Source organism: Desarmillaria tabescens (assembly GCF_030435595.1).
Source record: "Desarmillaria tabescens strain CCBAS 213 chromosome Unknown EV420scaffold_2, whole genome shotgun sequence".
Taxonomy (NCBI): Eukaryota; Fungi; Basidiomycota; class Agaricomycetes; order Agaricales; family Physalacriaceae; genus Desarmillaria; species Desarmillaria tabescens.
The window spans coordinates 1,566,780-1,594,093 of NW_026848301.1; the positions used below are offsets into that span (position 1 = coordinate 1,566,780).

General features: G+C 49.4%; 13 protein-coding genes across 13 annotated transcripts; 9 read left to right on the forward strand and 4 right to left on the reverse strand.

Annotated features, from left to right (window-relative positions):
- Nucleotides 1-8: 8 nt before the first annotated feature.
- EV420DRAFT_1635579 (P-loop containing nucleoside triphosphate hydrolase protein) lies at nucleotides 9-1,807 on the reverse strand (the record flags this gene model as incomplete). Its single annotated transcript, XM_060476468.1, has 15 exons — nucleotides 9-31; nucleotides 77-156; nucleotides 207-428; nucleotides 478-512; nucleotides 558-569; nucleotides 626-647; nucleotides 698-1,001; nucleotides 1,047-1,062; nucleotides 1,114-1,161; nucleotides 1,213-1,335; nucleotides 1,385-1,422; nucleotides 1,502-1,612; nucleotides 1,665-1,671; nucleotides 1,721-1,738; nucleotides 1,784-1,807. 15 exons carry the CDS (start codon nucleotides 1,805-1,807, stop codon nucleotides 9-11), a joined length of 1,083 nt encoding a protein of 360 aa, XP_060338604.1.
- Nucleotides 1,808-1,829: 22 nt separating this feature from the next.
- On the forward strand, nucleotides 1,830-4,190 carry EV420DRAFT_1503891 (uncharacterized protein). Its single transcript, XM_060471206.1, has 8 exons — nucleotides 1,830-2,165; nucleotides 2,212-2,267; nucleotides 2,320-2,518; nucleotides 2,573-2,669; nucleotides 2,728-2,820; nucleotides 2,869-3,128; nucleotides 3,182-3,208; nucleotides 3,262-4,190. Exons 1-8 carry the CDS (start codon nucleotides 2,115-2,117, stop codon nucleotides 4,036-4,038), a joined length of 1,560 nt encoding a protein of 519 aa, XP_060338605.1. The 5' UTR covers nucleotides 1,830-2,114; the 3' UTR covers nucleotides 4,039-4,190.
- Nucleotide 4,191: 1 nt separating this feature from the next.
- Nucleotides 4,192-5,166, reverse strand: EV420DRAFT_1299684 (vesicle transport v-SNARE protein N-terminus-domain-containing protein). Its single transcript, XM_060468374.1, has 5 exons — nucleotides 5,036-5,166; nucleotides 4,925-4,983; nucleotides 4,518-4,874; nucleotides 4,403-4,464; nucleotides 4,192-4,336 (listed from the first exon to the last, which is right to left on the reverse strand). Exons 1-5 carry the CDS (start codon nucleotides 5,142-5,144, stop codon nucleotides 4,249-4,251), a joined length of 675 nt encoding a protein of 224 aa, XP_060338606.1. The 5' UTR covers nucleotides 5,145-5,166; the 3' UTR covers nucleotides 4,192-4,248.
- EV420DRAFT_458797 (integral membrane protein DUF106-domain-containing protein) lies at nucleotides 4,926-6,446 on the forward strand. The gene is made up of 6 exons (XM_060482215.1): nucleotides 4,926-5,237; nucleotides 5,288-5,351; nucleotides 5,401-5,486; nucleotides 5,533-5,825; nucleotides 5,877-6,038; nucleotides 6,090-6,446. The coding sequence occupies exons 1-6, from the start codon at nucleotides 5,224-5,226 to the stop codon at nucleotides 6,284-6,286; spliced, it is 816 nt and encodes a 271-aa protein (XP_060338607.1). The 5' UTR covers nucleotides 4,926-5,223; the 3' UTR covers nucleotides 6,287-6,446.
- Nucleotides 6,447-6,482: 36 nt separating this feature from the next.
- On the forward strand, nucleotides 6,483-8,403 carry EV420DRAFT_1635583 (carbohydrate esterase family 9 protein; the record flags this gene model as incomplete). The annotated part of the gene is made up of 10 exons (XM_060476469.1): nucleotides 6,483-6,602; nucleotides 6,654-6,718; nucleotides 6,767-6,898; nucleotides 6,946-6,964; nucleotides 7,011-7,345; nucleotides 7,402-7,804; nucleotides 7,858-7,903; nucleotides 7,955-8,072; nucleotides 8,121-8,216; nucleotides 8,271-8,403. 10 exons carry the CDS (start codon nucleotides 6,483-6,485, stop codon nucleotides 8,401-8,403), a joined length of 1,467 nt encoding a protein of 488 aa, XP_060338608.1.
- Nucleotides 8,404-8,409: 6 nt separating this feature from the next.
- EV420DRAFT_1503918 (uncharacterized protein) lies at nucleotides 8,410-9,537 on the reverse strand. The gene is made up of 6 exons (XM_060471207.1): nucleotides 9,367-9,537; nucleotides 9,293-9,317; nucleotides 9,024-9,241; nucleotides 8,837-8,970; nucleotides 8,680-8,781; nucleotides 8,410-8,628 (listed from the first exon to the last, which is right to left on the reverse strand). Exons 1-6 carry the CDS (start codon nucleotides 9,428-9,430, stop codon nucleotides 8,599-8,601), a joined length of 573 nt encoding a protein of 190 aa, XP_060338609.1. The 5' UTR covers nucleotides 9,431-9,537; the 3' UTR covers nucleotides 8,410-8,598.
- On the forward strand, nucleotides 9,538-11,160 carry EV420DRAFT_1503921 (uncharacterized protein). The gene is made up of 5 exons (XM_060471208.1): nucleotides 9,538-9,695; nucleotides 9,742-9,821; nucleotides 9,875-9,906; nucleotides 9,953-10,694; nucleotides 10,738-11,160. Exons 1-5 carry the CDS (start codon nucleotides 9,619-9,621, stop codon nucleotides 11,022-11,024), a joined length of 1,218 nt encoding a protein of 405 aa, XP_060338610.1. The 5' UTR covers nucleotides 9,538-9,618; the 3' UTR covers nucleotides 11,025-11,160.
- EV420DRAFT_1503922 (WD40-repeat-containing domain protein) lies at nucleotides 11,161-12,941 on the forward strand. The gene is made up of 6 exons (XM_060471209.1): nucleotides 11,161-11,291; nucleotides 11,321-11,385; nucleotides 11,441-11,725; nucleotides 11,778-12,207; nucleotides 12,258-12,457; nucleotides 12,495-12,941. The coding sequence occupies exons 1-6, from the start codon at nucleotides 11,233-11,235 to the stop codon at nucleotides 12,764-12,766; spliced, it is 1,311 nt and encodes a 436-aa protein (XP_060338611.1). The 5' UTR covers nucleotides 11,161-11,232; the 3' UTR covers nucleotides 12,767-12,941.
- Nucleotides 12,942-13,368: 427 nt separating this feature from the next.
- EV420DRAFT_458794 (arginine-tRNA-protein transferase) lies at nucleotides 13,369-15,579 on the forward strand. The gene is made up of 14 exons (XM_060482214.1): nucleotides 13,369-13,606; nucleotides 13,658-13,697; nucleotides 13,753-13,810; nucleotides 13,860-13,913; nucleotides 13,969-14,028; nucleotides 14,081-14,189; nucleotides 14,242-14,373; nucleotides 14,428-14,616; nucleotides 14,668-14,746; nucleotides 14,795-14,865; nucleotides 14,911-15,022; nucleotides 15,072-15,178; nucleotides 15,236-15,356; nucleotides 15,407-15,579. Exons 1-13 carry the CDS (start codon nucleotides 13,463-13,465, stop codon nucleotides 15,338-15,340), a joined length of 1,260 nt encoding a protein of 419 aa, XP_060338612.1. The 5' UTR covers nucleotides 13,369-13,462; the 3' UTR covers nucleotides 15,341-15,356; nucleotides 15,407-15,579.
- A 724-nt stretch (nucleotides 15,580-16,303) lies between these two features.
- EV420DRAFT_459455 (uncharacterized protein) lies at nucleotides 16,304-19,537 on the forward strand. The gene is made up of 3 exons (XM_060482216.1): nucleotides 16,304-16,454; nucleotides 16,504-17,980; nucleotides 18,035-19,537. Exons 1-3 carry the CDS (start codon nucleotides 16,409-16,411, stop codon nucleotides 19,353-19,355), a joined length of 2,844 nt encoding a protein of 947 aa, XP_060338613.1. The 5' UTR covers nucleotides 16,304-16,408; the 3' UTR covers nucleotides 19,356-19,537.
- A 104-nt stretch (nucleotides 19,538-19,641) lies between these two features.
- EV420DRAFT_1686306 (uncharacterized protein) lies at nucleotides 19,642-22,868 on the reverse strand (the record flags this gene model as incomplete). The annotated part of the gene is made up of 8 exons (XM_060479284.1): nucleotides 19,642-20,274; nucleotides 20,324-21,394; nucleotides 21,447-21,611; nucleotides 21,666-22,241; nucleotides 22,298-22,361; nucleotides 22,412-22,522; nucleotides 22,570-22,632; nucleotides 22,687-22,868. 8 exons carry the CDS (start codon nucleotides 22,866-22,868, stop codon nucleotides 19,642-19,644), a joined length of 2,865 nt encoding a protein of 954 aa, XP_060338614.1.
- Nucleotides 22,869-23,533: 665 nt separating this feature from the next.
- On the forward strand, nucleotides 23,534-24,827 carry EV420DRAFT_459525 (uncharacterized protein). Its single transcript, XM_060482217.1, has 3 exons — nucleotides 23,534-23,865; nucleotides 23,918-23,973; nucleotides 24,043-24,827. The coding sequence occupies exons 1-3, from the start codon at nucleotides 23,783-23,785 to the stop codon at nucleotides 24,504-24,506; spliced, it is 603 nt and encodes a 200-aa protein (XP_060338615.1). The 5' UTR covers nucleotides 23,534-23,782; the 3' UTR covers nucleotides 24,507-24,827.
- A 706-nt stretch (nucleotides 24,828-25,533) lies between these two features.
- On the forward strand, nucleotides 25,534-26,814 carry EV420DRAFT_1635591 (uncharacterized protein; the record flags this gene model as incomplete). Its single annotated transcript, XM_060476470.1, has 5 exons — nucleotides 25,534-25,829; nucleotides 25,881-25,910; nucleotides 25,961-26,359; nucleotides 26,409-26,546; nucleotides 26,595-26,814. The coding sequence occupies 5 exons, from the start codon at nucleotides 25,534-25,536 to the stop codon at nucleotides 26,812-26,814; spliced, it is 1,083 nt and encodes a 360-aa protein (XP_060338616.1).
- Nucleotides 26,815-27,314: the final 500 nt, after the last annotated feature.

The window sequence follows — 27,314 nt, forward strand, 5'->3', positions numbered from 1 at the left end:
GAAGACACTCATTTCTTTGATATGTGCACCACTACAGAAAATGAGCATCATGACATGATCAGTCGATATAACTCACCGTCTTCATCCTCTAGCACATGATCTAGCCCAACTTTCTGGCCCCGGGAATGTTTTGCACTGGCACCCCATACGATAGCACTAGAGGTAACGTCAGGATGAGCGAGTTTGGATGAAAGGTCGAGGCATACTATTTCATCTGTTTGGCGATCTCCTTGTGTATCGAATTGCAGAAGTCTCCCACTGTACATTTTCCTCGTCGGAGTACGACGGGTGAAGAGTAGTCGGGAGCCAGACCCCGTGGCTTGGTGTATACTCGAACCAAGTTAAGGGTTTCCCACATTTTCTCGACAAGTTCATCAATATTCATCCATTCTCGAGACGATATGGGAACTGAGTTCGGGATTTTGTACCTTGATGAATCGTGAGCAATTGGTCGGTTCGTAGACAGTTCATTCTTACAGCAAGTCAAGCTCCTCGATGGATATTGCGTCGATCTTGAGAGCGTTAGAATTAGAGACTTACGGCTGTTATTAGCTCACCTTGTTCAGGACCTGGATTTCTGGATTATTCCTTCATGATAATATAAGGGAATTGTCAGGATACTCACATATAAAGCAGGTATATATACTCTAATGTCAAGATGAATTATTAAATATACGATAACAGAGGAGTCACGAACCTGTTGCCTTCAATGACGTCCACCAAATCGTCCGCTGTAGCGCCCGGTTCTCGAATAGCGATATCAGCATTGTTAATTTTGTATTCGCTGAGTATTGCCTTGATTTCGTCATGATCGATGTCAGTCAGAGGGACGGTGTTTGTGATGGCAATGCCGCCCTTTTCCTTTTTGCGGACAAGGATAGCAGGTGGCCGTTTATTTAATCGGATCCCAAAGCCTTCCAGTTCAGATTCGATGAGCTTCTTATCACCGAGAGGCTTTAGCACGTCGAGAACGATAAAAATGAGGTTGCATGTGCGCGCGACTGGGACGGAGTGCATTTAACAGAAAATCTGATTGGATGTCGGACGCCATACCAGCAATGACTGTAGAAGGGTTGAAATCGAGCCGCACGAGGTCAAAATGTCAAAGCTTACCTTGTCGACCTCGTCCACGTCCATCATTCGCTCCTTCGATAATACCAGCTGATTCGCTGTGTTCAGCCGAGGCGCATGTACGTGCATCGGACCACTCACGGAGATCCAATATTTGAATGGGGGCACCATGCACCTTGACAGTCCCGGAACGGTGGTCAGCGTCGTGAAATCAATAGCAGAGACTTCGGAGTGTGTCCCCGTGAGCTTGGACATCAGTGTCGACTTGAAGTGACATTAATTAAAAGGTAATGCTACATCCGAGCATACATACCTTTCCTACAGAGGGAAACCCGACGAAACCAACAGAAGCTATGCCCGTCCTGGATACAGTCAATCTGCAGCAATTGCAATTAGGGAATGGAGCATACCGTGCTACATCAAAGCCTACTCCGCCTCCAGCCGCCTCCACCGCCGGGAGGAGCAATAAGTTCCCGCCTTAGTTTTGCTAGCTTGGCCTTTAGCTGCCCAAGATGGTAACTAGTAGCCTTGTTTTTTTGGGCTGAAATGGAGTATTAGGGAAGAAATATCGAAAAAGCGCATGTATAACCCACTTTTGGCCTAAACGAGCATGTCGGTGAAAATTATCTGATTATCTTGTCAAACATACCATCTCATCTTCGACTTCCTATGCATCGTTAGTCGTATACTGTGGACAGAAAAGACGACGTACTTTTATTTTCTGAACGGTCGTCATTGCGCTCTAGGGAAAGGACTCGGCATTTGCCGAAACGCTTGACCAAAGGGTGACAACGAAGAGGACGACCATTTCCCTTACCATCAATCGTTTGCAATCCAGCCTTGTCCTGTGCCGCCAGTCTCGTCCCTCCATTCTTTTTGTTGCTCGTTATCGTCGCTCTCTGCTAGGCTTGAGAGGCGACTGGTTCGCTCTCGCTTCACCGATATCCTTATTCGAGACGGCACCTCACAATTGACTACCCCAAGCTCTCCAATAACATCCTGTTTTCCTCGTCGCCCTTTATTTCTCGTTCCCAAGATAGAAAATGTGCTGCAGTGGTCCAAAGTGGAAGCGAGAGGTCGTGCCCGACCATAAGGTGCTTGGCCTCCCGCCGTCTCCATCCTGCATCTGACGCCATTTAGTTCGATTTCGTTGATACTCGGGAGTTCACAGACAATGGCTTCGTCATGCGCGCAAAGTACGCTGCGTCTCTCGTGATTTCATTTGTTCAGTATTCATCATTGCTACAGGTACCTATGGCTCTACATTATCGTCCTGAAGTCGTTTCTCGTCTACGTCTCTGATATCTTTACCGCCGTCACTATGCTGACAACATCAAGCTGGTCCAACGAAATTTTCAACAGCTGCGAGGACATAGGCTGTGTTACCATTCCTTTCAACACTGGAAAGTGGCTCTTTGTTGGTTGCATCATATTTTCCTTCCTTCTAGTGAGCCTATAGCCCCTTCTATTGTACTTGCGTTGCCTCACGTATGGATTACAGCTGGGTTATGAGGCGCGTAAGGCCAAAAAGATCATCAACAGTCGAGACATTTCATACGCTTTCACCAACGTCATGGCCAACAACTACTACTCCTTGCGTCCGTCTTATTGTTCTTGATATATTGGCTGGTCTCTGATATTGACTATCATTTGCAGGTTCATACGATCACTTTTGCTTTTTTGATCATATCAGCAATTCCACCAAGACGAGCGACGATTTCGCCTTCTTTGTCTTCTTTACCTTCAAGAGTGCGCACCTCTTCGCTTTTCTGTGACTATTGTTTATTGGTTGACTAGGTTGGAAGCGTCTTCTTTTGGCTGATGGACCACGTCAGACCATCAATGCGCTAACGCTCTATGCTATTTACCTGGCTCACCAAAACGAAGGTGATTGGTACGATGTCTCGAAATACTTCATAGGGAATAGTGCATCGACCTCCATTCTGACTGTCACGACGTTCTTCACTGTCGTCGTTTTTGCTGGCTCCTTGTTACTCTTGATTGTTGCCGGATTATGCTACATTCCTCTGCTCTGCCACATCCGTGGTAACCTTAAGGTAAGTGGTGTCATTACTTGGATTTTTCCGTAATGCTGATGCATTGTCTGTAGGAATATTGCTGTCACAAAGTTGACAAGGTACGTTACGTATGCCAAAAAATTTTCTGCGCACGAGTTTATATGCTGTGCAGCGTATCACCACCGTCATCAAACGCAGACAGAAGCAACGTTTGGTAGAGGCAGCCAAGAATGCCAAACTAGAAGCTATGGGTGATTACTCTCACCTCAAGAACAAGAAAGGCGAAGTCGTCGGAGCACCTTTACCCCAGCCAACTCTTCCTAATCTCTCTGTCGATGACGAACTCGATGACGCTTCTTCCCTTCGCACCCGTGGGCCACCAGCCAGTACCTATACCCAAGACTACTACTACTACAATTCTGACAAGGGTGACTACCCTCCACCAATGCCCGCCTTCAATCCCGCCTCAGCGCACCAAAACGGATCCTATCTCAATTACAATCAATCACAAGGCACGCTCAGTCGGGACGATTCACTCTATAACTACCCACCTCCTCAACAAGGGATGTACGACGACGACAATGACAGTACAGCTCACCTAGCGACCTCTGCTGCGCCATTTGGTCAGCAATCCCAGGTTTCTATAGACCGCCCTGGAACTGCGCCTCCGCCAAATCCATATGGTTCAGTGCCTGGGAATTATGATCCCCACGATGTCTATCAAGGACGTGCCGTTGCAAGTCCAGACAACTCACGGCGGCTTTCTCCCCCTCAGCAGTCTAGCGGGCTAGCCTATGATGATGCTCAAGACTATCCGCCGCCGCAGGGAATGCATCAGCAGTACTCCTCACAGCAGAATGATCCATATGGTGTGTATTACAACCAGCGGGGGCACTACGGTGAAGATTCAAGGGGTGGTCCTGGTGGAGGTACCGGATATGCAGTATAGTAGTACTACTTCTCTTTTTTAGTTAATCTCCATCTCATTTTCCCGGCTTGGTTCGTTTATTTTGAGTCAAGAGTTTGTGTTGCTATATGTACAACAATTGGACGCATATCGTATTATCAGAATAGATTTCTATACGGGATAACAAATACAGATATCGATATAAGAAAGGTGTCGCGCGTACGTATGGTATACGTTTGACATGAGAAACAATCAACTAAGTTTCTCCCAGACGATGATGACAATGAGAAGTACGAGAACACCGATGATAGCACCGGTTACAACACGCTGTTGATACATCCTGAAATCAGAAGATACTGTGATGAGCGTTGGTCGTTGCAGATACAAGGAACCCAAAAAGTGCTACCTTCTTATCATGCCCTTGAGAGTCTTAGAAGCACGGTCAATAGAGCTATCAGCCCGTTGAAGCTACAGCATCCTCAGAAGTCTTGCCAAATTAAAAACGCAGTGGCAACACGTACAACATTCCGTGAGTTCTCAATCTGCTCCCTCTGCGAGCGCAAGTTCATCAGAATATCGGTGCCTTGCTCTTCCGTCTCCAACGCGATCCTGTGGGAATCTTGCAGTCGTTTCGTTCCGTCATCAAGGAGAGCTGTGCCAGCTAACAGTCGTGTACGGTCGCTGACGCCATATGGTTCGTCTGACGAAGTGAGCCCAGAGGGTCCTGATAGTAAGGTATTGCGGGCGAGTTGGGCGTTGAGGTCCTTGAGTAGTTTCTTGTACCGGGAGAGCTCTGCTTTGGCATCTCGCATGCGGGTTTGGTATTGAGCTCGTATAGATTGCGGGATTCCTTGTATTTCAATGTCCATTTGGGATACCTAGACCGATATCAGTATTGCAAAGAACGCAGAACAGTGCTTGAACAGACCATTTCGTCGGCCTCATCTAGCTCCATTTCGGCTCTCCGTAGAGTAGACTTACGCTGCTCTTACCGGGACACGGTGAAATTGACATCAAGGTAAACTTCGGCGGATCTTACCTGCACTTTCATTCTTGTCATCGCCCTCGAGTTTAGGCCGTAGTACATCGATGAGCTGCTTGTAGTCCTGCTCGTAAGAGTCGAATAGTGAGGTCGGTGAGTTATCCATGATGGAAGAGCGGAGGCAAGCTGCGGGGGCAATCAATTCATGACGCGTGTCCTTTTTCGGCATTTGTCTCTCAACGGTCATGGTCAACTCAGCGTGAGCCTCATTACTACCTCTGCTAGCTGTTCGTTCTCATGTCTTTGCAGAGGATCTCTGTACTTGGACCCCCAGATACGGGATTGGGTCCTGTTTCCCATTACTCTAGTCATGGTATGCATTCCTTCGTCGCCAATGTTGTGTACTATATAGTCCCTTCCAGATCCTAGTGGGCATCCTACGGCATTATGTAGTGCTGCTCCTCCAGTCTCCACCCAAAAAGCTTACTCGCGCTGCGGTCCGGGAACAGTGCGTGTCCTAGTCCTTGTTGTCGGTGTCACTGAACAGCTTCCAGACGAGCCGTAGCTCGCTCTCAAATCCTTCGTGCCACATCAGCGTATTCGCCAATACCACCCGTATTTTATCAGTCCATTTCTAAACATCTTTCGGATGCGTTCGAGGCGGGTGTATACCTCAAGGATGGGCCTACGAAAGAGGGCGAAGCGCCCAGTTCACCTCCGAACCCGATAACCGACCCTGCTGCCATGGATGGCATGATGGCTGGCATGAAGACGCAGATGGTTATGATGGTTCCGCAGATGGTGATAATGGGATGGATCAACTTTTTCTTCCAAGGTTTTGTTCTCAGTATGTATGCTGAATATTTGATTCCGCACGTTTGATTCATTTTCCTTTCAGTCAAGTTACCTTTTCCTCTGACCCTTGGGTTCAAATCGATGCTTCAACGAGGCATAGAAACTCCCGACATGGACGTTCGATGGGTGTCTTCATTGTCGTGGTACTTTTTGAACTTTTTTGGACTGAATGGACTTTACCGAATTCTACTTGGTGGCGACAATGGTGAGTCCAGGGAACTTGTCATTATTGTTGGTTACTCATGGGATATAACAGCGGCTGCTCAAGATGCTTCTCAAACTATGATGGCTTCTCCCTTTGCCGCGGCAGGTGTTGGTCAGCCAGGCCAGCCACAAGATTTTAACAAACTGTTCAAAGCAGAAAAAGATAATCTTGCATTCTCGAGTGGTCTATATGCGTGGGTAGGGGACGATGTAGAAGATAGAGTACTCAGAAAGTACGGAAAACTTTGAATTTATCTTTATTTCTTTCTCAGGGCGTTGCCGGATTTGCCGAAGCACCTTGGTCCGGCCGGGCACATGCGTGCAACCTAGCTTCAGGCCTGCAAGTTACCCTTTTGAAAGCCGAAGAATGGTTGAATTCTGAGCCTCACATGGCACGGGCTACCGGAATGCAATAAAGAGCAGCTGAGGATCCGTGGGTAGCCCAATGTCTTCTGCCAACGGTCTCGTCTGCTTCACCAATTGCCTCCTCCCGCAGGAGGATGGGACTCTGCTTCAAAAAGACTTATGGATTGATCAAGCACGGGGGGTCATTCTGGATGCTCAGGTGGGTATTTCGTCGTCCTTTACCTTGCATGCTCATATATTCGCATTGTAGCGGACTTTTTATTTTAGGAAGGAGAGGCCCGAGAGAGTCATCGACCTAGGGGGAAACATTCTCAGGTAGCTCTTTGTGAACCGTAGCATCTTCAGTTGCTGATTGCATCGCAGTCCTGGCCTCATCGACATCCAAATCAACGGGGCGTATGGTTTTGATTTCTCAGTATTCGACGGCGATGAGCAGACCTATAAAGACGGCCTAGCCTCCGTCGCAGAGAAGATTGTCGAAACAGGGGTCACTTCGTATGTGTATCAGTGCTCTCAGCAGACCTCCGCTGACGCCTCAACAGGCTCGTCCCTACTATTATTGTGCGCCCATTTCTTCATCACACTGTCCAGGCTCATCCAGGGTCAGACCCAAGAAAGGTCGCTCTATCCCACCTTGCTCCGTCTGCTTCGGCCTTACAGCTCTCCCACGTCGGCGAACCTACTGGGATGGCACGCAGAAGGCCCGTTCATCGACATGGCGAAACGCGGCGCGCATGCCCCGTCCTTCCTCCAATCAGCCAAGGACGGATTCCGGTCTTTTGAGGAACTGTACGGCGCGGTCAACCTTGCGGACAGCGAGGACTGGCTCATGACCGACTCTGTAGGCGTCCGTATCATCACTGCTGCTCCTGAGATCGAGGGCGTCATGCAAGCGGTGTCTGAGCTCAACAAGCGAGGAGTCGTATATTCCATAGGACACAGGTTTGATGATTTTCATAGGGAGCTGATTATCTGATTTCTGACATACTTTATCCCAGTATCGCTACTTCAGACATAGCGACTGCCGCAGTACGAAACGGAGCAAGACTTATCACCCATCTCTTCAATGCAATGCCGCAATTGCACCACCGGGACCCGTCTATCATTGGTCTTCTCGGAGCGTCTCCTCATTTGGCTTCACCCTTTTCGCCCATAACTGGACGACCTTATTCTCCCATTCAGGCGCCAGTGCCGGAGCGAACCCATTCCCTTAAGCTGAATGAGCCGGTAACTGGCTCGGAGGCCTTTGACGATGTCGTCACTCCTCCCCAAACGCCTCTGTTCGCCCGATACCGTGACAAGAAATCCCCGGCGTCGAAAGCCGGCGAGAACCAGGACTTTACGAGGCCGTTTTACGAGTTGATTGTTGATAGAATTCACTCGCATCCCAACTCTGTTAGGGTGAGGTCAATCTAGTCTCGTGTCTTCTTCTGTGACTGATGTGACGGGTGCAGTTGGCTTACTCTGCGTATCCAGAAGGCTGTATCCTCATCACGGATGGTGAGAAGTTGCGTTTTTCGCTTTCGGGCATGGGTCTAATTGATCCCTTAGCTATGAAGATTCTAGACCCTCATCTCCATGACGGGGTGCACGAGTGGCGCGACGGTAAGCGCTTTGTAAAGGAAGGAGATAAGCTGTACCTTGAGGGTACGAACACCCTCGCCGGAAGGTACGTACTATTTGCAAGGATTTTACCTCTGATTCTGATGGTCATCAGCGTTGTGACCCTGGATAAGTGCGTCCGAAATTTTACTCGGTTTACAGGGTGCGATATGGCGCAAGCTATCAAGTGTGCGACTGTAAACCCCGCCAAGTATGTCGGAGTTGAGGTATCGCCTTGCAGTAATTTGGGCTGATGTTCTTCTAGGTGTTTGGGCATTGAAGACAGAAAGGGAACGCTGCGCCCGGGAGCCGATGCGGATCTTGTGGTGTTGAATAAGCAGGGATATGTGCAGAGTACGTGGGTGAAAGGAAGACAAGTGTGGATGAAGAGAGCCTGATCGATAACTTGTTCGTGTATTGGATAGACTCTATAGATATGAAATCAAATTTGTCAGGATACAGCTACATTCGCATTGGCATAAGTAACATAGATGACGCTTGTTCGTTCACCAGGTCCGAGAAAAATACAGCAAGATGGCAATCAGGAAGGATTGGAGACGTGTGTTGGGGTACTTGCGATAAAATCAGATGTGCTACACCAATCCATCATACAGTGATAATGCCTGTGAGATCAAGATAAAATACAAGCACGAGATCGATAATAAGGAGCGTACCTGCACGATCGTAGGATCCTGCTTGCTACCCTCTACAAACTCATCATAGGTCAATTTGGCGTCCTTGTCTCGGTCCATATTACGGAAGATCTTGTCAACCCGCTGTGCGCGCTGGATTAATGCCAAGAGAGAGGGTGGGGGAGATGGATGGGCCTGCCTTTTCTGGGGTGTCTTCGTCAGAGGGAAGCTTGACCATCTCGCCCGTCATCTTGTATATGGACTGGACGATCTGGAGCATTTCGTCGTATGTTATGAAGCCATCTTTATCGAGATCGTATAGCTGGAAGGCCCCTGCAGCGTGTATGGGAGAAAGATCGGAAGCGATGGAAGGAGTAGAGACGCACACTTGAGCTTCTCGTCTAGTCTACCACGGCTGGTGACACTGAGGGCACATATAAACTCTTTGAAATCGATGGTACCGTTCTTGTTCTCGTCGAAAACGTTGAAGACATAGTCGGCGAACTCTGCGGGGTCGCCAAAGGGGAAGAATTGTTTATATATGCGGCTGAACTCGGACTTGTCTAGTTGTCCTGAGGGACAGTCTTTGCGAAAACCCTTGTACCTGGACGGGTAAGGATAAGATATAACAAAAGATGATCGGGTTTAGTAGTACCATTGCTGGAGCTCCTTCTTGTCGACTAGGAAGGTATTTGAACAAGGTAACTAGGAGCGAGCTGGATAACATACAATAAGTATTCTTCTGGAGGTCTTGTAGCTGTTCCGGGGTGAGCTTTGACTGTGATTTGCCCATGGCTGTAAGTTGTTAAGGAGGATGAGCACGTGGTTGACGGAGGCGGTGCGCGGTGCCGACGGAAGAGAAGTTGTGAGAGAGAACGTCGATGATATCGTCGTGTGTGGGATCAGAAGAGACCACATGCCGGGTTCTCTACGAGCCCAATTTAGCGAACTGCCATTCTCTGCACTCTGAGTCTGTCGCCCATGTGTTATGCCTATGGATCCCTCGACCAGGCCATTAGCACCTGTCCAATGTGCAAGGTCTTTCCCCATCCTACTAGGTCAATATCTCCATGCCGTCACTGTCTAGCACTCATTTATTTCCAGGTGTCCTCATGTCCGTGAGGTCTGTCGTAATCGTGCCTCTCATCCTCGTTTTGATGTCTACTTCCTAAAGAATGCTGAAGGTATGCTCCACTCGCCGCCGCCACATCCTGCCAGACTCTCATCGCGCATATAGTCGACTCTTTTAACGGTTGTGGCTACTGCAAAGTGTGTTTCTTCTTTCTTTACCTGCTATTTACTTATTTCTCCAAAGTGGGCTCGCACCAATCCCCCTCAAAAAGCAGCAGGCTATCTCAATCCCGGGTGGCCCGGCTGCTGTCGGCCCCCCGCCGCTTCAGAGCAGCGCATGATCCAAGCTGCAGACTGGCGATCTGTCAGCATCGTCCATCATATTCCTATTCCTCCCGATATCAAGGCTGCTCTCGACGGCCTCGCAGCTCCTCGTCCAGGCGGCAGTCCAGCAGCCCCGCCCAGAGGTCCTCCAGGAACAAAACCCCAAGGCCCAGAAAGAAAGAATAGCAACGGCAGCAGCAACGGGAGCCCACCTTCTAAAACTACAGCTATGCCTCCAAAGTCCCCGGCCATTTCCATTCCCCCAAAGTCGCGAGGCAGCCCAAAGCAGGGAACTGCTTCTCTATCAAACAGCCTTTCGCGCAGCACGGGTGCTAATCTCCTGCCGTCACCCCCAACGGAACGTCGCCAGTCTATTAACGACGGCCCGGACAAGCCTGCAACTCCTCCATCTAATAATTCTTCTCCCGGTCGCAAAGTCATTGATCTCGATGGGTCAACAACTCCGCGTCGCAATTCTATCGCGACCCGTCCACCCATACCAGCTGCAGCCAAGAGCAATAGCGCGAATCGCTCCCCTCCCAATCAATCACTAGAACGGCGTCGAACACTAGTTCCGCCGCCTACCATCCCTCCTTCCAAGCCTTCGCTGTCACGGCCTGCTGATCCATCCCCTTCGCCGTCAATTTCACTCCCACGCCCCGGTAAAAAAGATGAAGATAGCGTATCCAATGCCTCGGGGAGCAGCTGGGTCCATGAGTGATAGTACCGTAACTTCGGACGGCGGCTTCACCGACTATCTTTCTGATGAATCCGAAGCCGAATTGCAGAGACAGGCAGAAGCTCGGGCAGCGCTTGTTGCACAGAACCAAGCAGAAGAGCTAGAATTCAAAGCTGCCCGGTTACAGCTGACTCATGTCGATCTACGTCCGCCCAGATCTTGGGATGCAACAAATACCGTCGGAAGTGGTCCGCGTTTAGCTTCACGTTCGACCGTGTCGGTTGCTACGAGTGGTGGGAGTAATCGAAGTTGATGAATTGGTTCAAAAGAGCAGAACCTGGGACAATATTTGGGAGCAACCATCTATGTATCTTTCTTTTCTTTTCTGGTTCTATGCGTCAATGTAGTTACATCAAAGTTACATGCCAATTAACATCGTATCTGTGCCTTAAACCACGTGATTGAAACGCCAGAACGGACGGATAAGTGGCTGGAGCTCGTGGCCTCGCTTACCCTCATTCATGAATCTTGCCCGCCATTCGATCTCTGCGACTGCCCCAATACACATATTTGACGCTAGGTTCGACCCAGATTGCGACATATTCACAGTCCGCTACTCCCGCTGGCTTTTGCCGTTTATCGTACTTGGCCGCTGACCCTCCTCCGCAAGCGCGGTACGTAGTCCCGACTTGCATGGCTTCGAAAGCTGACCGATGGACTGCTACATAGAGCTTACTGGAGGTACTTTGTCCGCTGTTATCCCCCTTCATACTTCGTCTCTTCTATTTCTTCTTGGTGGTGGTCGAAGTCCGCTCTACCCTCCAAACAAAGTCGTGCTCTGGGACGATGCTATCGGGTGCGAAGTAGCCGAGCTCGAGTTTAGAGAAAGGGTCCGGGGACTTGCCTGCAGACGTGGATGGCTTTCAGTAGCACTCCGTCGTAGAGTAGTCGTGTTTGAGGTTGGCGAGCGTGTGACACGATATGGCGAATGGGACACTTGCGATAATCCCAAAGGTCCGTTTCTTTCTGCTCGCCTTGTTTCATTCATGCTCAAACAATATTCAAGGCTTAGTAGCTCTTGCGACCGCTGCATATTCGACGCTACTTGCAATTCCAGGCCGTCAGATGGGCCATGTGCAGCTCGTACACCTACCGCCTTGTGTTCCTCCCAAGCCCAAGGGTCCACCTTCGGATGTTCCTCAGAAACCGCCACCGCCTCCAACAAAGCATCCAGTTTCTATTATTGCGGCGCATACAAGTGCCCTTACAACTCTGACACTACCTCCATCCGGTAGATTACTAGCCACGACGTCATCCCGCGGCACTCTAGTGCGAATCTGGGACTCGCATACCGGAAAGCTTGTCCGCGAATTACGACGCGGAACTGACAAGGCAGATATATTTGGCGTCGCGTTTAGACCGGATGAGGAAGAACTGTGTGTATGGAGTGATAAAGGGACCGTGCATGTATTTACTCTCGTCTTGTCGAGCGTCTCGTGAGTGTCTTTGCCTTGCTGTTTGCGCGCTTATCGTTCATTCTCAACAGTAATCGTCAATCATCGTTCTCACCATTGACCAACTTTTTACCCCTGCCTAAATATTTCGAATCGGAATGGTCATATGCGCAATACCGAATACCAACGCAGTCGTCTCACATATCTCTATCCTCCACGTCTGCGCGATCCCCAACAGCTGATGTACCAGACGAGGAACGATGTGTCGTTGGCTGGATTGAGGGTCGTAGTGGTGACGCAGACCAAGCCCAATGCGGAATATCAGCTAGTCGCCTTGACGTATACCGGTGGCTGGTATCGACTGTCTTTGCCATCATTGGGCCATTCCGAGCTCAGCACACCCACAGGCTCTAGCGCCTATCATGCGACAGGATCGCCACCCAAGCCGTCGTCCATGACACGACAGCGCACGCCCAGTGTATCGTCGGTCGGGAGGTCGGAAAAGGGCAAGGAGAAAGAGAAGGACAAGGAAGGCAAGGAGAAGCGAGATTGCATCTTGCGAGAGTTTAGACGATACGGAAGGTGGGATGGTTGGGGTTAGATTTTGTATTTCGGTTGGATTATTCATGTTTTCTTCATGTCACTCACTCATGCACGCTCACACTCTATATTTATACCTCCACATCCAGCTTTCATTGTTGTACCATTGTTATTATCTAGTCTACCCTAATTTGTGATGAATACTTATGTTGATCTGGTAACGCGAGGCGTGACGAGTCCTCTTTCCTTTGTACTATCATGGAAAACCCCCATGCAGAGCAGCAGGCGGTCCTCCTCGAACGTATTTTGAAGAACTCGGTAGGCAGTCTCATCTCTGTGCCCTTTTCGACCTCAAACTGTTCCCCAAGTCTAAATGTACAGAGACGATATCCGAACTCAATCGTTGCTTAGAGGTTTGGAGACTCGTAGTACATTGTTAGCGCGTTTGACGAGCCCATTTGCAGCAAATTCTTCGCGCCAACGCGTCAGTAAAGATTGCGGCCGACTTGACGACTAAATACAGGAAGAATGTTCAGTATAATTTGGAGGCTACAAAGGGAAGGGAGTGATGGGGATTGAGAGTCCCTTGGCGTATTAGGGAAATTCAAACACAACTTCATGCATATACGTCTATGAGCTCATTTGGTGTTGACATTGAGTACTCCGTACTTGAGTACCGTATTTGAGTCGAGGTCTGAGTTTGTGTACATTTCGAGTGAACGAGCGCGTGGTTAGGGGCGCTTACCCTTTTACGTCCATGTCATCCAACGTCGTCAGCGTCGTCGCGCCCTACGGAACCTCCTCGTCGACATGCGGGTACTGTTCAACTCCTGGCGAGCGCAGTGCTGCTTCGACCAGCAGACACTCTGCAAGTCTCTCGGCAATACAGCTGTCCTGTTCAGTAAGTTCCTTTCATCAATCCACAACGTCGACTCTCGAGATGGCGGGCTAGGTGTACCAAGGTATGATTGACCGTGGCTGGCGCAGATCAGGTGTGTGGTACCCTTAAGTTGTGGAATGGTCTGGTTACTGAGCTGCTGCACGAAGGGACGTACTGCTACAAACCGGATATGAGGAATTCGTGCTGTCCTCAGTACCCTATCAAGTCTGTGCATTTGTGTGGATGGTCTACGAGTACTGACGCGATAGTACAGGCTGGATGCGCTCGCTTTCAAGCCTTCGAAGAGTCAACGGAAACTTGTCAATCGGTACTGAACCGTTCCTCCTGCCTGCTTGCCGACGTCCTTGCTCATCGTGCGATAGATGGAACCGGTTCATTGCGCAAGGAAACGATGATGACGAGATGGTTATAGACGAATCAAAGTGCGCGTCCGTCACTTTGCTACGCCGACATTTCGATAATTACAATCAACAGGAAACCCCGGCCCTCCAAGTCAAAATCAAAGAATCCAGAATTTGTGTGGCCCAACGCAATACACGCTTCTGAATCTGGATGTATAGAAGCGGCACGCCACAAATTTGAGGTGAACTATGCACTTGTGTTTCTTTTGTGTTGCTCTAAAACGGCACCCACAGGTCATTCTCGAACCATCCTCGTATTCTGAAGAGAAGTTCGCCCTGTATGATAGGTACCAGTCTGACATACACAATGATTTCGACAACTCCAGTATGGGATTCAAGCGCTTCTTGGTCAACTCACCACTACGGGTACGTCAACACGTTTCCAGTCGCTGTCATATTATACAAATATAGTTCTACAAGGCAGAACCCATTCCTTATACTACCATGCCCGCTCCATCTCATCTTCCGCCCCAGTACGGATCGTATCACCAACTGTATAGACTGGACGGCCAGCTGATCGCCATGGCTGTTCTGGACATTCTTCCACATTGTGTGTCGAGTGTGTATTTCATGTACGACAAGACTTGGGAGAAGTTCTCTTTGGGAAAGGTATTCGTGATCGACGATAGCTCGATTATTGGGTTGAAACGACTCCTCTAGGTCAGCACCCTTCGCGAGATTTCTCTGGCCTGCGAAATTCACGACGCGGGTGCATCATCAATGTCTTATCTCTACTTGGGTATGTTAACTTTGCTATTTTTCTTCGTATCTCCTATGACCGTTAAAGGATACTACATCCACTCGTGTCAGAAGATGAGGTACAAGGGGCAATACTCTCCCTCGTTTCTTGTCGATCCGGTAATACAACATTTTATTCTATGTTTAATTCTTATCAGCTCTCAGGAGACGTATGAATGGTATCCTCTCGAGCAGTGCACTAGTCTCCTTGACGCGAACCGATATGCCTGCTTTTCGTGTCCCGAACACTGCACCAATGAACCTCCGCCTACGAAAGGTGTGCCATGGGTATCGAATTACGGTATGGTACTGACAACAGAATATAGACGAGCTATCTTTCCCGGATCCTCCGCAATTAGGTACAGAGAACCTAGAACGTATACTTTCAGTTGCTGATATACGACACGGCGTGGTGACGGTGACGCCTGTGAACGTAAGAGTTATGCGTCTCCGCTGTTTCCTTCGACTCATTTGGATTCAAAAAACGCAGGAATCATCCTTTTGGGCTTCTCAGATGGTTCGGCGACAAGTACTGGGCTGTGTCGATGGCCTTGGTCTTGATTTATCAAGAAAGGTGATTTTCCACCTCGGGTGAGGTGTGTACACGCGTGGTAAGCTGGTGGCGTCAACCCCTCTAAGTACAAACACTTAACACATAAAGTTATGAGAAACCTATCCCAGTGAAGTACTGAACATCCTTCCATATACCTACTGGAGCTACTGGGGCCGGCCACAAGCAAGCGCCGCCACTTCTCACGTAGATTACGAGTTGGAGTTCCTATAAATTCAAAAAAAACTAGTTACAACGAACACATGGCAGCCAGCATCAGTGATCGATAGACGATTTCAAGTTCTGAATCTGTTCAGAGCCGGGCTGCTGTCTTTGTGGAGTTGTGGATGATAGATATATGGTTGACGTGGCCAGGAGAACAAGATCTTGCACCTTCATTGCCATGCTTGTCATTGCTTTGAAAACTTTCCCTCACAATAGATAATCGACGACGATGTGTTCACAGGAATCACTAAGCGTCCACAGCATATTGCCGCAATCTGCAGCCTCTTTCATATCTAATGTTCCTCAGAATCGCTGCTAAATTTTCTGCCGACCGATAACCGGCATTTTGTTCTATGGTTAGTGTAACAGCCGGCGAAGCCATGATGGAAGTGGTAAAGCTTCCCTGCGAGCCGTCATGTGAAACGACATGGACGAAGCCATCAAAGAGCGCTGGCTATACTTATTTAAATCGAGCTGACAGCTTTTGAACTGTGCCTGTTCGTGAGAGGGGTGCGAGTAAGTCGCTCAATCACAGAGGCTGGGCATCTATGTCCGTATTGACGTTCCAGGCCCATAGAAACGTACAGAGAGTACTCAGTATATGCTGTGTCTTATTGGAGGAGATAGATATAATTGAAGGATGATAAGGTCGCTGCTATGGTACTCAGACCACGGCATACTTAGTGTGAGAAACTGGTACGTACGAACTTGTATTGAATCAGTCGAGTACGTTGGGCGACGGCGATATCCGGCCCGTCAAACGGAGACAGAACACGTGTCTGGGTAACCACCCACTCTCACCTCCCGACCCCGAATTATCTATCGCTTCGCTATCTCGTTCGTTCCTTTCTTTCTCACTCGGCGGATGCATTCTACTGAACAGTCACGATGAGTGCTCCATTCTCCCGCCTACAATTAGCTGCTGCGTTACTTGGTAATGGTCTAATTTGCTCTGCGTCACCGGGTACTTATATTTTACTTAGAATACGACAATGATCCAACAAACCCCGATGCTCCTTACCGCTCTGCTCACGAGAGTGCTTTGTTTGCCCATCTTCGTCGTAATGTTCGACCTAGTGCTGTCGCTGCTCAACGGAGAAGTACCAATCAGATGGGCGTTTCACTTCCCAGTGAAGGAGCAAGTGGTGGTGGTGGCGGCCGCGAGTCCGTCTTGTCTGGCAGACGGTCTAGAGGATCTACATTTGCTCTAAGAAATCCATTTGGCGCCGATGACTACTATGAGGAGGAGGATGAGCAAGAAGAAGAGCACGAACATGTACAGGAGGAAGCACAGGAGATGGATTTGACTTCATGGGGGCTGGAAGCCTTCATTTCAAAGGAAAAGGCATCCAAGGACAAGGGCAAAGGAAAGGAAACGAACCCCTACCCACTGTCATCCGTCAGCTCTCATGTTCCTCACGAAACAAGTCCCACTACAGGATTTGCACCTCGTCCGCGACCAACAAGGTCCATGAGTGTCGGCGACTTCGACCGCCTCATACCTCCAGAAGACATTCGTAGAAAATCCATCGCTTCACCACTTGATCTCGCTGACTTGGATGCCAGTCTATCTGCTCCGTTCCAACGCCATCGAGCAGCGTCCTTCGCCCTTGATAACGACTTCCAGGTTCCTTCGACTTCTCAAAATATCCCATTCCCCTCAAAGTCTATTCGCTCGCCTTCTCCACCGCCGGAAGAAGATCATCGCACAAATTCAACGCCGAGCTTGAAAGAAGAAAGCGGACTTCGGGGGCGTACTGCCTCTAATGGTAGTATGACCTCGCGCTTTCTTGAAGACGACAATCCATTCGCCTTGCAACCCCCTTCTCGCTCATCCAAGTTCGATCCTAAAGCGGCTGCTCATGCTCGTACTACATCGAACGTGTCCATGGGCTCACAGATGCTCCTTGAAAACGATGGTGCATCTGTTATGACCAAACGCACCGGACAGCATCGCTACTCAACTACTATCGATCTCCTCCGGCCCAAAGTACTCGTCATGCCTAGTCCTCTACAGCCCTTGTCCAGTGATCCTCAGACGGAACCTGACCCCATTCGTGACGGTTTCCATCTGTCCACTGACGGTCCGCCTCTGCCCCCCGGTGCCCGCTCTGCTCGAGATAGAAAGGCATCTTCCGTCTTCCTCGATGCAGTCCCTATCGCATCAAATTCATTCACTCCTAATCCTCGCATGAATTTATCTACGTCTCAGATGATATTTCGCAATACCCTCAAGGTGGACGGTGTGCGCGATCCTACATATGTGGATATCGATAAGGATCTGCCTCGGGCTACAGAGGAAGGTCAACAGGTATTTCTGGACCCTCCTCCAGATGATACTACACCTGGAATTCCAGCAGAAGATGCCTATCCTCCAGGTCGACCGGCTGGAAAATTATATGGAAAGAGCCTCATAGATGACCTTGAAAGTAGAAAGGCTGTCATGAGGCAGAAACAAAGGTAATTGGAATCTTCGTTTGGTGATATACACGACCTAACGGTTATGCTCTTCAGGGTTTTCAAAGGTGACGACCGCCCGTCAATGATGGCGCGAGGACCAGTGAAGCGTTCCAGCACACTCATTGATCCAGCCACATTGTCGGGAGACAGGCCTCCTACACAGCGCAAGAGTTCCTACTTAAGCGACCGCTCTCGTCCTGAATCCATGGGACCCAAGCCTCTTCTTAGTTTCGAAGGCGAGAAAACACCGCAAGGTTTACCACCAGTCAAGCTAAATCCAAATGCGAAAATGCCTAATGCTCGTACTGTCTTTGGTGTTGATACTTTGTGGGAGAGGGAAATGGCGAAGCTAAAGCAAATTGAAGCTCAAGAGAAGTTAGAGGCTGAGGAACAGGAAAGAAGAGAGGCGATAACCACGGACAAGAAGAAGAAAAAGAAGGGCAAAGATAAGGAAGTCTCTACTCCTTATGAACAAAGCGAGGTATCAGACACGCGAAGCCCTTTGCCTCCCCCGTCTCCTATAATATCAACTTCACCTCCCGTCCTTCCTGTCGTATCACCTGCGATTCATGGACCTCCTCCCGTGGTTGACGACGATTCTGACAGTGAAGCGAGCGATAATGGTGTGCAACGTCCAGCGGCCAAGAAGGAAGTTCAAGGGTGGTATGAGGACTCGTCTGAAGAAGATGGTCCACTGCGAATAACCGGAGTTGGGCCGAGGTATCGTCGTTCCCAGGCTTCCTCCGCCGGCAAGCCTGCTCCTTCTCAGTTCGCCAAACCTGCTCCAGATTCAGACAGCGAAGATGATCTTCCTTTGTCGACGACCATAAATCGAGCTGCCGCCCGTCTGACACATCTGAAGCCTGACTCCGATTCCGAAGAAGAAAACAAACCCCTCTCAGTTCTATTACGCAAGTCGCAGTCCGTCAATAGTCTTCTTCCCAAGATCGACTTTGACCGAGCTCAGCCTACCGGTGGTGATGAGGAGGATGATGACAAACCGCTTGGTCTTCGCGCATCCCGCGTTGCTCCATCGTCTGTCGGTCACAGTTCTGTACCCGGCGGCGGCGATGACGACGATCGACCCCTAGCGTTTCACCCTGAGCAGCAACGGCGAACGCAGTACCAAATGATGGCCCAGCAGCAGCAGCAGCAACAACAGATGTTGATGCAAGCGCAACAAATGCATAACAGCATGTTCTTCAACCCGCCTATGATGGGATCTCAGTTCTTCGGACCTCCAATGGGACCCCCCATGAATCCTATGATGATGCAGCCTCCCATGCAAATTCCATCACCGCCACCCATGCAGGATCCAACGAAATTCGGCAGAGTTGACAGATGGAGACGAGACGTCGCCGTCGAAGGCGAATAATGATTTGATTACAATTGCATTCCCTGTTGTTGCTTTTTTAACGGACTTGACAGTTTTCGCGCATATTTTTTTTGGATCTTGTACATGTGTATTCGTACGCTACGCTATAGTACGCAGTCGGCTTTCAGGTCGTTCACAATCCAAAGGTACATATACATGAATACAGTGGTAATTATCCCCAATCTACAAACATATCATGAGTGGTATCTCTTGTGATGATGGTAATTATAATCCAGCAAATGGTATTGATATAAACATTATCCCTAGGCCACAGAAGGACCCGAAATCAAGACGGATTTGTGATCCATAGCTTGCGCTTGGGGACGGTGACAATCGACACCTCGCGCCGTCCTATCTCGTTTTCTATCCGCTGCTGCCTAGTGTCTTCATCTTCATCGTGGTCATCATCATCATCTGTATCCGTACTTCGAGGGCCCTGGGTATATGAAGTCCCGTCATGCACATCAGAGGCAACGGGGCGATAGGAGGGTTGATGCAAGTATGGGCTGTCGTTGGTAAGCCTAACACCATCACTATTTGGACGATTGGGAGTCGACGGATTTGAAACCGCGGCTGGGTGATAGCTTTGGGATCGAAGTCGGGAGAATACCACAGCAAGAATAGAGTATCGGGGTCGGCCATGCCAGGCAAAAAGAATAAGAGCAGCATAGAAACATGCAGTCCATGCTAAGAAAACGGCGAAAATGGCTCGTGGTGCTCGAGACCACAGAGCGATAAGAGCAACGATACATAAACCTAGGAGGAACATATGGAGAAGGACATGTACGATAGTTTCAATAAGCGGGGGAAACTTCGTTGGTCGTGAGGGTCCAGAAGGTACGAGGATGTCAGTAGCGCCTGGATTTGAGGGTGCTTGCTGAGCTCTTATCACTTGAGTGATAGCGTAGTCAAGTTCATCCTGAATAGCATGAGCCACGAGACAAGCACGGATGATTAGGTTCACATACCACAGCGTTCAAGCTTCGTCTGCGCTGGAGCCAATCTATATCGGCTAGGGTTCGCTGAGCATGCTGAGATGCATCTACTGGGGGAATGTTTAGCCAGCTCTCGCTGGGCTTGCGACGACGAGTCGGTCGGTTGACAACTTCGAAGCCGCGCTGAGGACCTCCCGAGGCAAATGAGTCGCTGTCGCTTGCACTTGAAGGACGACCGTCATTGCTGGCCCTCATCATATTCGAGGTGTTGAGAGATTGACTCCGCGGGCGAGGTGAACCCGGCCGAGAGGGGTCCAAACCACTCTGCGTAATGCTTGCGTTGGGATCACGGGATGATGTAGCGGCCTTCTCCCCGGAGTCTTCAGAGTTCGTGTGGTCATGGTATTGGTCATTATCCATAGGAATCTCCGTCCTGCCTGAAGAACCTCCTGACCGTCTTCTCAGATAGACCGAGACAAATGCCAAGATGGGTACCAACCCATAGAGGCCGATGAAAAATGTTAGGCCTGCTTGCCCATGACCTGTCTTCAGGATGATGGAAGATGATGAGCCACGCTTGGTCAAACTGCGGGCCGTGGATATCATCGTAAATGACAAGGCTAACGCCGCTATACCCATTCCGTAAGACGCGATAATGAGTATAGTGGACAGGTAAATCCATGGCGTTGCCTTCATCGGTGTCGCATCATCATTAAACGAGGAGGAGAAGGTGCGGAAAAGCAGGAGTGCAGGCAGAAATAATGTTAGCGACAACGGAGCAAATAGCTTGTGGTAGAATGACGTGTCGTAGAGGGGTAGTGTAGTGGAGGAACTGGAAGGCGATGACGGGGAGGTGGAGGTGGAACTGGAAGATGGTTTACTGCCACTGCTAGAACTAGAGGTAGAAACTGTGGACAGGGCAGATGCACACTTGGTCATATATTCAACGCTGACGTGCGCACCGCTAGCGTTAACGCCAGTCTCCAGAGCACCAGTCCCGTAACCAGACCACTGGAGATTCGAAGATGTGATCGTTCCAGAGTATGCTCTCAGAATCCAGACGTCAGAAAGATATTGGCCGGATGCATCCTGACCGCCGAAGATCTATACAGAATTGCTCAGTAATTTGTAAAGGATACGTCAGTAGAGAACATACAATGGTATCTGAGGCACTACTCCGCGACCCACCCACAAGAGCTTGGGAGTAAGCAAACGCAGATGATCCTTGTCGGGGACTGGGGAAAGCTTGCGTCCCAGAGTTCCCAGGGTCCCCGGATGGAAGAATACGACTCCAAGAACCTGTATTCACGTCCAATATCGCCTGGATCATGCAACCATGTCAGAAGAGCACTGCTATGGCATAATATTAACTTACAACTTCGCCTTTCTCAAGCCCACCGTCATCCGACCAAAGTGTCTCATTAATGGTTCCTAGAAGGAGAAATATTTGAGACGAGAAGCTAGTAGAAGCGCCATTGGTGTTTGGGACGACAACTGGATTTATTCGGGGGGCAGGGCAACCGCTGGGAGAAATTTGTGTACGTGTCTGGGCGTTTATCACGTATGAGTCCTGCTTAACGCAAGATGCATCACCAGAATCAGAATCGCATCCACCAATAGCAATGATTTGCTGAGAAAGAACAGCATCTCCTGTATTGGTCCTGGAGGGAAGGTCTCCGATGGTGACCTGGTCCCAGTAGCCAGAACTGTCGTTGGGTAAATTTGAGGATAGCGTGCCCGAGATATTCAACCGCCATATAGTTGACAAAGAGTTGACCGTAGTACCATTGGTGCCACCCGCCAGATAGATGGTGTTATTCGGACCAGCAACAACGGGGTCCTGAACAGGACTTGTTCGAATATCTATTCCACCTGCAGCACCCCACCGGGCAGACGGACCACCTTCAGGCACTGAGACCTGAGCCCAGAATTGATTGGTAAAGTCGAATTCCTGAATCAAAATGAAAAACCACGTTCTATCATTCCGCAGCACTTTTGAGCACGCACCCAAACATCAGACAGTGGATTGGAATTATCGCCTTTACCGCCCACAACTACGAAACCATGACGACTAAAAAGAGGTCGAACGAGTATACATAGAAACAAAAAAATGATACCCACTTGCTTGCAGCAAAGTCGCAGCCAGCAATGGCGGCACTTCTGGCAGACGGTGTGCTCTGCAGAGATGTTGGTGGGTCTGGGACAGACCAGGAGAGAGAATCCAAGTTGAGGCTTTTATAGAATGTCAGAATAGATTTGCGGAATGATTTGCGACGCACAGGTAAGTCTGCGACTGCGCAAAACCACCTTCGGACTCTCCTCCAAAAATAATAACGTTACGGCTGGAATTGAAACAAAAGTGAGAAACGAAATTTGTGGAATTGTATTGTGGTGACCTTGTCTCGTCGTATCCAATAGAGGCATCCCTGAGAGCTGGAGGAGTTGTAGAACCATGGAGGAGGCTAGTGAGATTGATCCATTGAAGAGGCGGGACTGTTATGGATGTTGAGATAGATTGGCCGTGAGTAAAAGCAAGAAAATCAAGGAAGAAGAAGACAAAGAGAGAGCGCTGGGCCATTCGTGAGTTGGTCGACGATGGGCGTCAACTGGTCCGGCTGGGACCCAGCAGCGTATAACTGCGTCGTGAACGTCGTCGATAGTGTCGAATGATGAATTGACAGAGCGACCGTCAGCAGTGCCAGGCTGCCGGTCCTGGTAGGCCAAATTCGGTAGCGAGCCTCGGCAATAGCCGATTCCGCCAAACACTGGTCGTATTCGGACCTGTTCGCCCTGGAGACTCTTGTGCTGATAATACTCTACAATTTATCTTTCTGGCACGATACCTTGGTCGGAACTGATGCAGATGCCTGATGCCTGAGGTGCCGCCTCTACAGCAATGATAGCCTCAGTGTCATCACCACATCATACTCCTGGGTCGTCCAGAATCTATTATCAAACATCACAAAGTCTCACAAAGTCCGGCCCATCTTCGTTTTTTCCTACCACGATATCTCGTATTATCTATCACATGCTCGGCAATGTCCATTTAGCGCCCTTTCATATCAATATCATCTCCTCGTCGGTGTAGTTATAGACAGTCCGGTGTTACACTAGATCTTCTATTGTTCTACTGGATAATATCTCTGATAACATACGACCAATCTCCAGTGGCGCGTACTTTCTCACGTTATCACTTCTTGCTTGTGCTCTCTAGTGGTTGTTGCCCGTTCCCAGGACGAGGGAAGCGCTGCGATTTTCGGCTAGTATTATTGCACGCAAGCGCTCATCCTGTCCGGTGCTCGACTGCACCTCATTTTGTTTCATCTCCCTTTGGTAGGACTGTGGATAACTTTTCCCAGAGTGCCTCTCCCGTGTCCAAGCCCGAAGGCATTGCCCCTTTTTAGGTTGCTTACGAAATTCCAATAATTAATTTCAATTTCATTGTTCACCCAAATATGGGTAACTGCCCGTCAGTAGTCGCCGTGAACACTCATGATGCAGTCCAGCCCCAAACGCGTGCTCACGGACGACAAATACGCGTCGAGCAAGTTGCCGGACTCAAATATCTCTGAAATGTGTGTTATCTGCTCTCTATAGGTTGCCGATATTGATTTGTGAACGCAACAGGTTGAACCCTGATCTCGCTGCACGACTTCGAAGTGTGGGCTCTCGAGTTCGGAAGCGTAAGTCGCTATATATAGAGCTCACACGTATGACATAGTGTTCTTGACGCGTCATACGCGCTTTTCTAGATGTAACAGAAGGATACGTCACCAATCAGCGCATGCACGTCTGTGGGCCCACAGCCCCAGCCAAGTCTCTGTCAACAGGCCACCTAACGTTTTCTTCCGCGAATGACACACTGCGTGCCATTTTCCCTTCTTTCCCCGCAGCTTCACCAGCCGCATCGCCTAACAAACGGCGGCTGGAGGACTCGGACGATGAAGATCACGACACCGATCACGGCCAGGAGACTCAGATCGCAACATTAAAGATGGATGCGGATGCAATGAACGTTGATGACTCCGAGCGCCCCGTAAAGCCCTTGAAGAAGTCCGGAAGAGCGCTGATGCAAACGCGGTCCTTGCCCTCCTGCGTACTTCAGCTTTCACAGGGATCTGTTAGTACAGAGACAGAGGCTAATAACGAGGTCAACGAGGATGATTGGAGCTCCTCCGCAATGTTTTCCGGATCTTTCGAACCAATGGCGCTCTGACGGTAGCGTTCTTTACTTCCTTCGTGACCTCAAATCAATTAACTCGGTTGTCAAGTAGTGTTCTGTGAAGGGACATCTGGCTCTACTTCGATCGTATTGCTGTAACCTGTTTTCGAATCTAAACCCATTCTCGATTGTCCGGTTAGTGGAATAATCACAATCGAGATACACAGAAGCCTCGGTACATTGCACACGGTTGTATCCCTGAGGATAAGGAAATGTCCCTGTGTATGTAATTAAGTTTGCAAAGTTCTCGCTAGAAAACGTTCCTGATAGACTCTTGACACTTTCAGCTGTGAACAAGACCAAACACCTCGTCCCTTTTTTTTTGCTGCCAAACTCTCACAAATTAGATACTCTCCGGTCATTTTCTGCACAAAAACGTTCCATCACAGAAACAAGCACCTTTTACGATCATTCCCAGATGATGCGATTGAGCACGAGATAGAGCACGAGAGTCACCTCGGAGATCCTCATCTCTGATCGCCAACCTGGATGCGGTAACGGTAGCGCTCTCTTTCCTCTTAAATATGGACTGCCATTGTTACCCTCCATCCATCCATTTAGCTGCTTCCCACCCCAACCCTCGTGTTGAATTTACCCTCGCACGGGGTAATCTAGCGGGTGACATATCGCACCGCAGGCCGCCGTTCAAGACTCCGACTTCCTGTAAGTCCTTCTTTCCTCCTCCTGGACCATGCCACAAGGTTTTCCCGGATCGTGCATACTGGGCAGCAGATGCCTATGCTATTCCTCATAAATAAGACCAATGCGTGCTGCCTACCAGTCGTCTTCGTTGCCTTTTATCCGGAAGTCCTTACTGCCGCCACATAACGAACTAAATTTTTCTTGTTTAGGGCCCTTGCTATTCGAATTTATATCGGCATGGAACGTTTACTCGCCAGACCCAATGCACCGAAGCGAACATTGTCTTCCAGGTAAGGCCGCTGTTTCTGCTGTGCACCGTGCGTTAGACGACGGCTCCCGCTGGGAAGGCACCTGACACGCGCATTGCATCGATTTTGCCATGGTCATTTTTGCTGACGTTCTTGTTAGCCACCATGGTGAAGGCGCCGACGTCGACAAACGAAGCTCGCGATCCTCGAACCCGACTCTACGCCAGTTCGCCACACCGACGGGGACCTTTCGTTGGGCGGGCCTCGGACATGCCAAAGATGCGTGGCGACAAGATATTCGGGAATACCGCGATACCGACAGTTCTTCAGGATCGTCGTACACTCGCGAGTCGTCGCCTGCTACAACGAGCCAATCGGGCGCCAGTCCCAAGTTACCCATTTCTTCGTTGAGCCACACGGATACGCCGTAAGTTAGTTCTTTCTTCGTCTCAAGTTTTGGACACTAACTCGTTGTTAGTACCGTGACGACTCTGCTCGAATCTCTTCAGTACGTTTCCCTTCCTCACAAATTGCAGGGTACTTACATTTCAAACGTAGGCGAACGAGTATCGCCGACGTGCCCTCCTCTCCTAAAGCTCGTCGTTCGGAGAGTCCCCGACCTTCAAGCAGTCCGGTCGACAGCAGCCACCAGGAACTCAATGGTGAGAGTCAAGACTCGCACACCCGACAGTCACCGGATTCAATTATTCCGCCGCGGACCATCCAAAGCAACACTGATCTCTCCAAACCCACCACTATCCCACGAGAATCCTCCAGTAGAGGCCGAGTCCCCAATTATGACAAGAAGGCTTGGGAGAAGTACGCAGAGAAGAAGACGGACAAGGAATATACATGTCAATGGTCACAACACTTCCCAGATCGATCACAAACTTGCATTTATGAAGCCTTGAGGCCCTTGATGAAAAGGCATGTTGAAACGGTTCATCTTAAATACAAGTTCGTGTCACTATTCGGGTCCTTTGAGTAGCACTGACGGGATCATTAGAACCCATTGCTGCAAATATTGCGACAGACTCTTTCCTCAGGCAAGTATTCAGGTTACCTTTGATGATGATACGTGCTCGGTAGTGAAGATTGGTCATCAACAGAAAGCTAACGTCGAAGTACATGAATCGTCTCGCCAGTAAGTCGTTCATATCTTTGCATGTCTAAGCTCATTGTCGGCACTTAGTACTAAAAGCAAGAATAATGTCTGCCCGTATGAGAAATGTGGGCTGCGGTTCAACGACCCAGCCAGACTTCACCGACACAAAGTCGAAGCTCATGGTTATGTTCCGAAGGAGACGAAGAGGCGAAAGAAGAATGGGGCTGGGGCTGGGGCCTCGAAGCCCGCGGACTATGAATTGGTCCAGCCTTGGCCTACTGAAGGGAAATCGCCTGTCGGTGAATGAATTGCAGAGGAAACGGACTAGCCGGAATAGACATTGCGCGCACTATGCAAATAAATGATAAAGAATTGAAAAAGTTGAATACAAATGCCAAGGCATGAGCTATTTCCTTATTCTAATTACCTCGCGCCGACCACACAATGTGCCATCGCGTATGAGTACCCCGTTTCTGTCCATCGATGGGTCTGCGTGTCTTCTTCTAGCTCCGATGCTCATGGGGTGAAACATATCATTGGATGACGGAAATAAGATGTACCTGGTTGCGGTTTTAAGGAACTCGAATTATAAGATGTCAACCATCGGTACTTCTAGAATTTGTCGGTGTCCCAAGATTGTTTGCACATATGTGTGTCCGAGTGGGTCCTCGTTCGCATGGCCATATGGGCCGTCAGATCACGCCCTCGTTAGATCACATTTTGATCAGACGTTTCTGGAGATGAAACCCTTAAGTTTGTAATAGCGGCGGTAAGTCATGGAGATTTGCGTTACCTTCCGCCGGATAA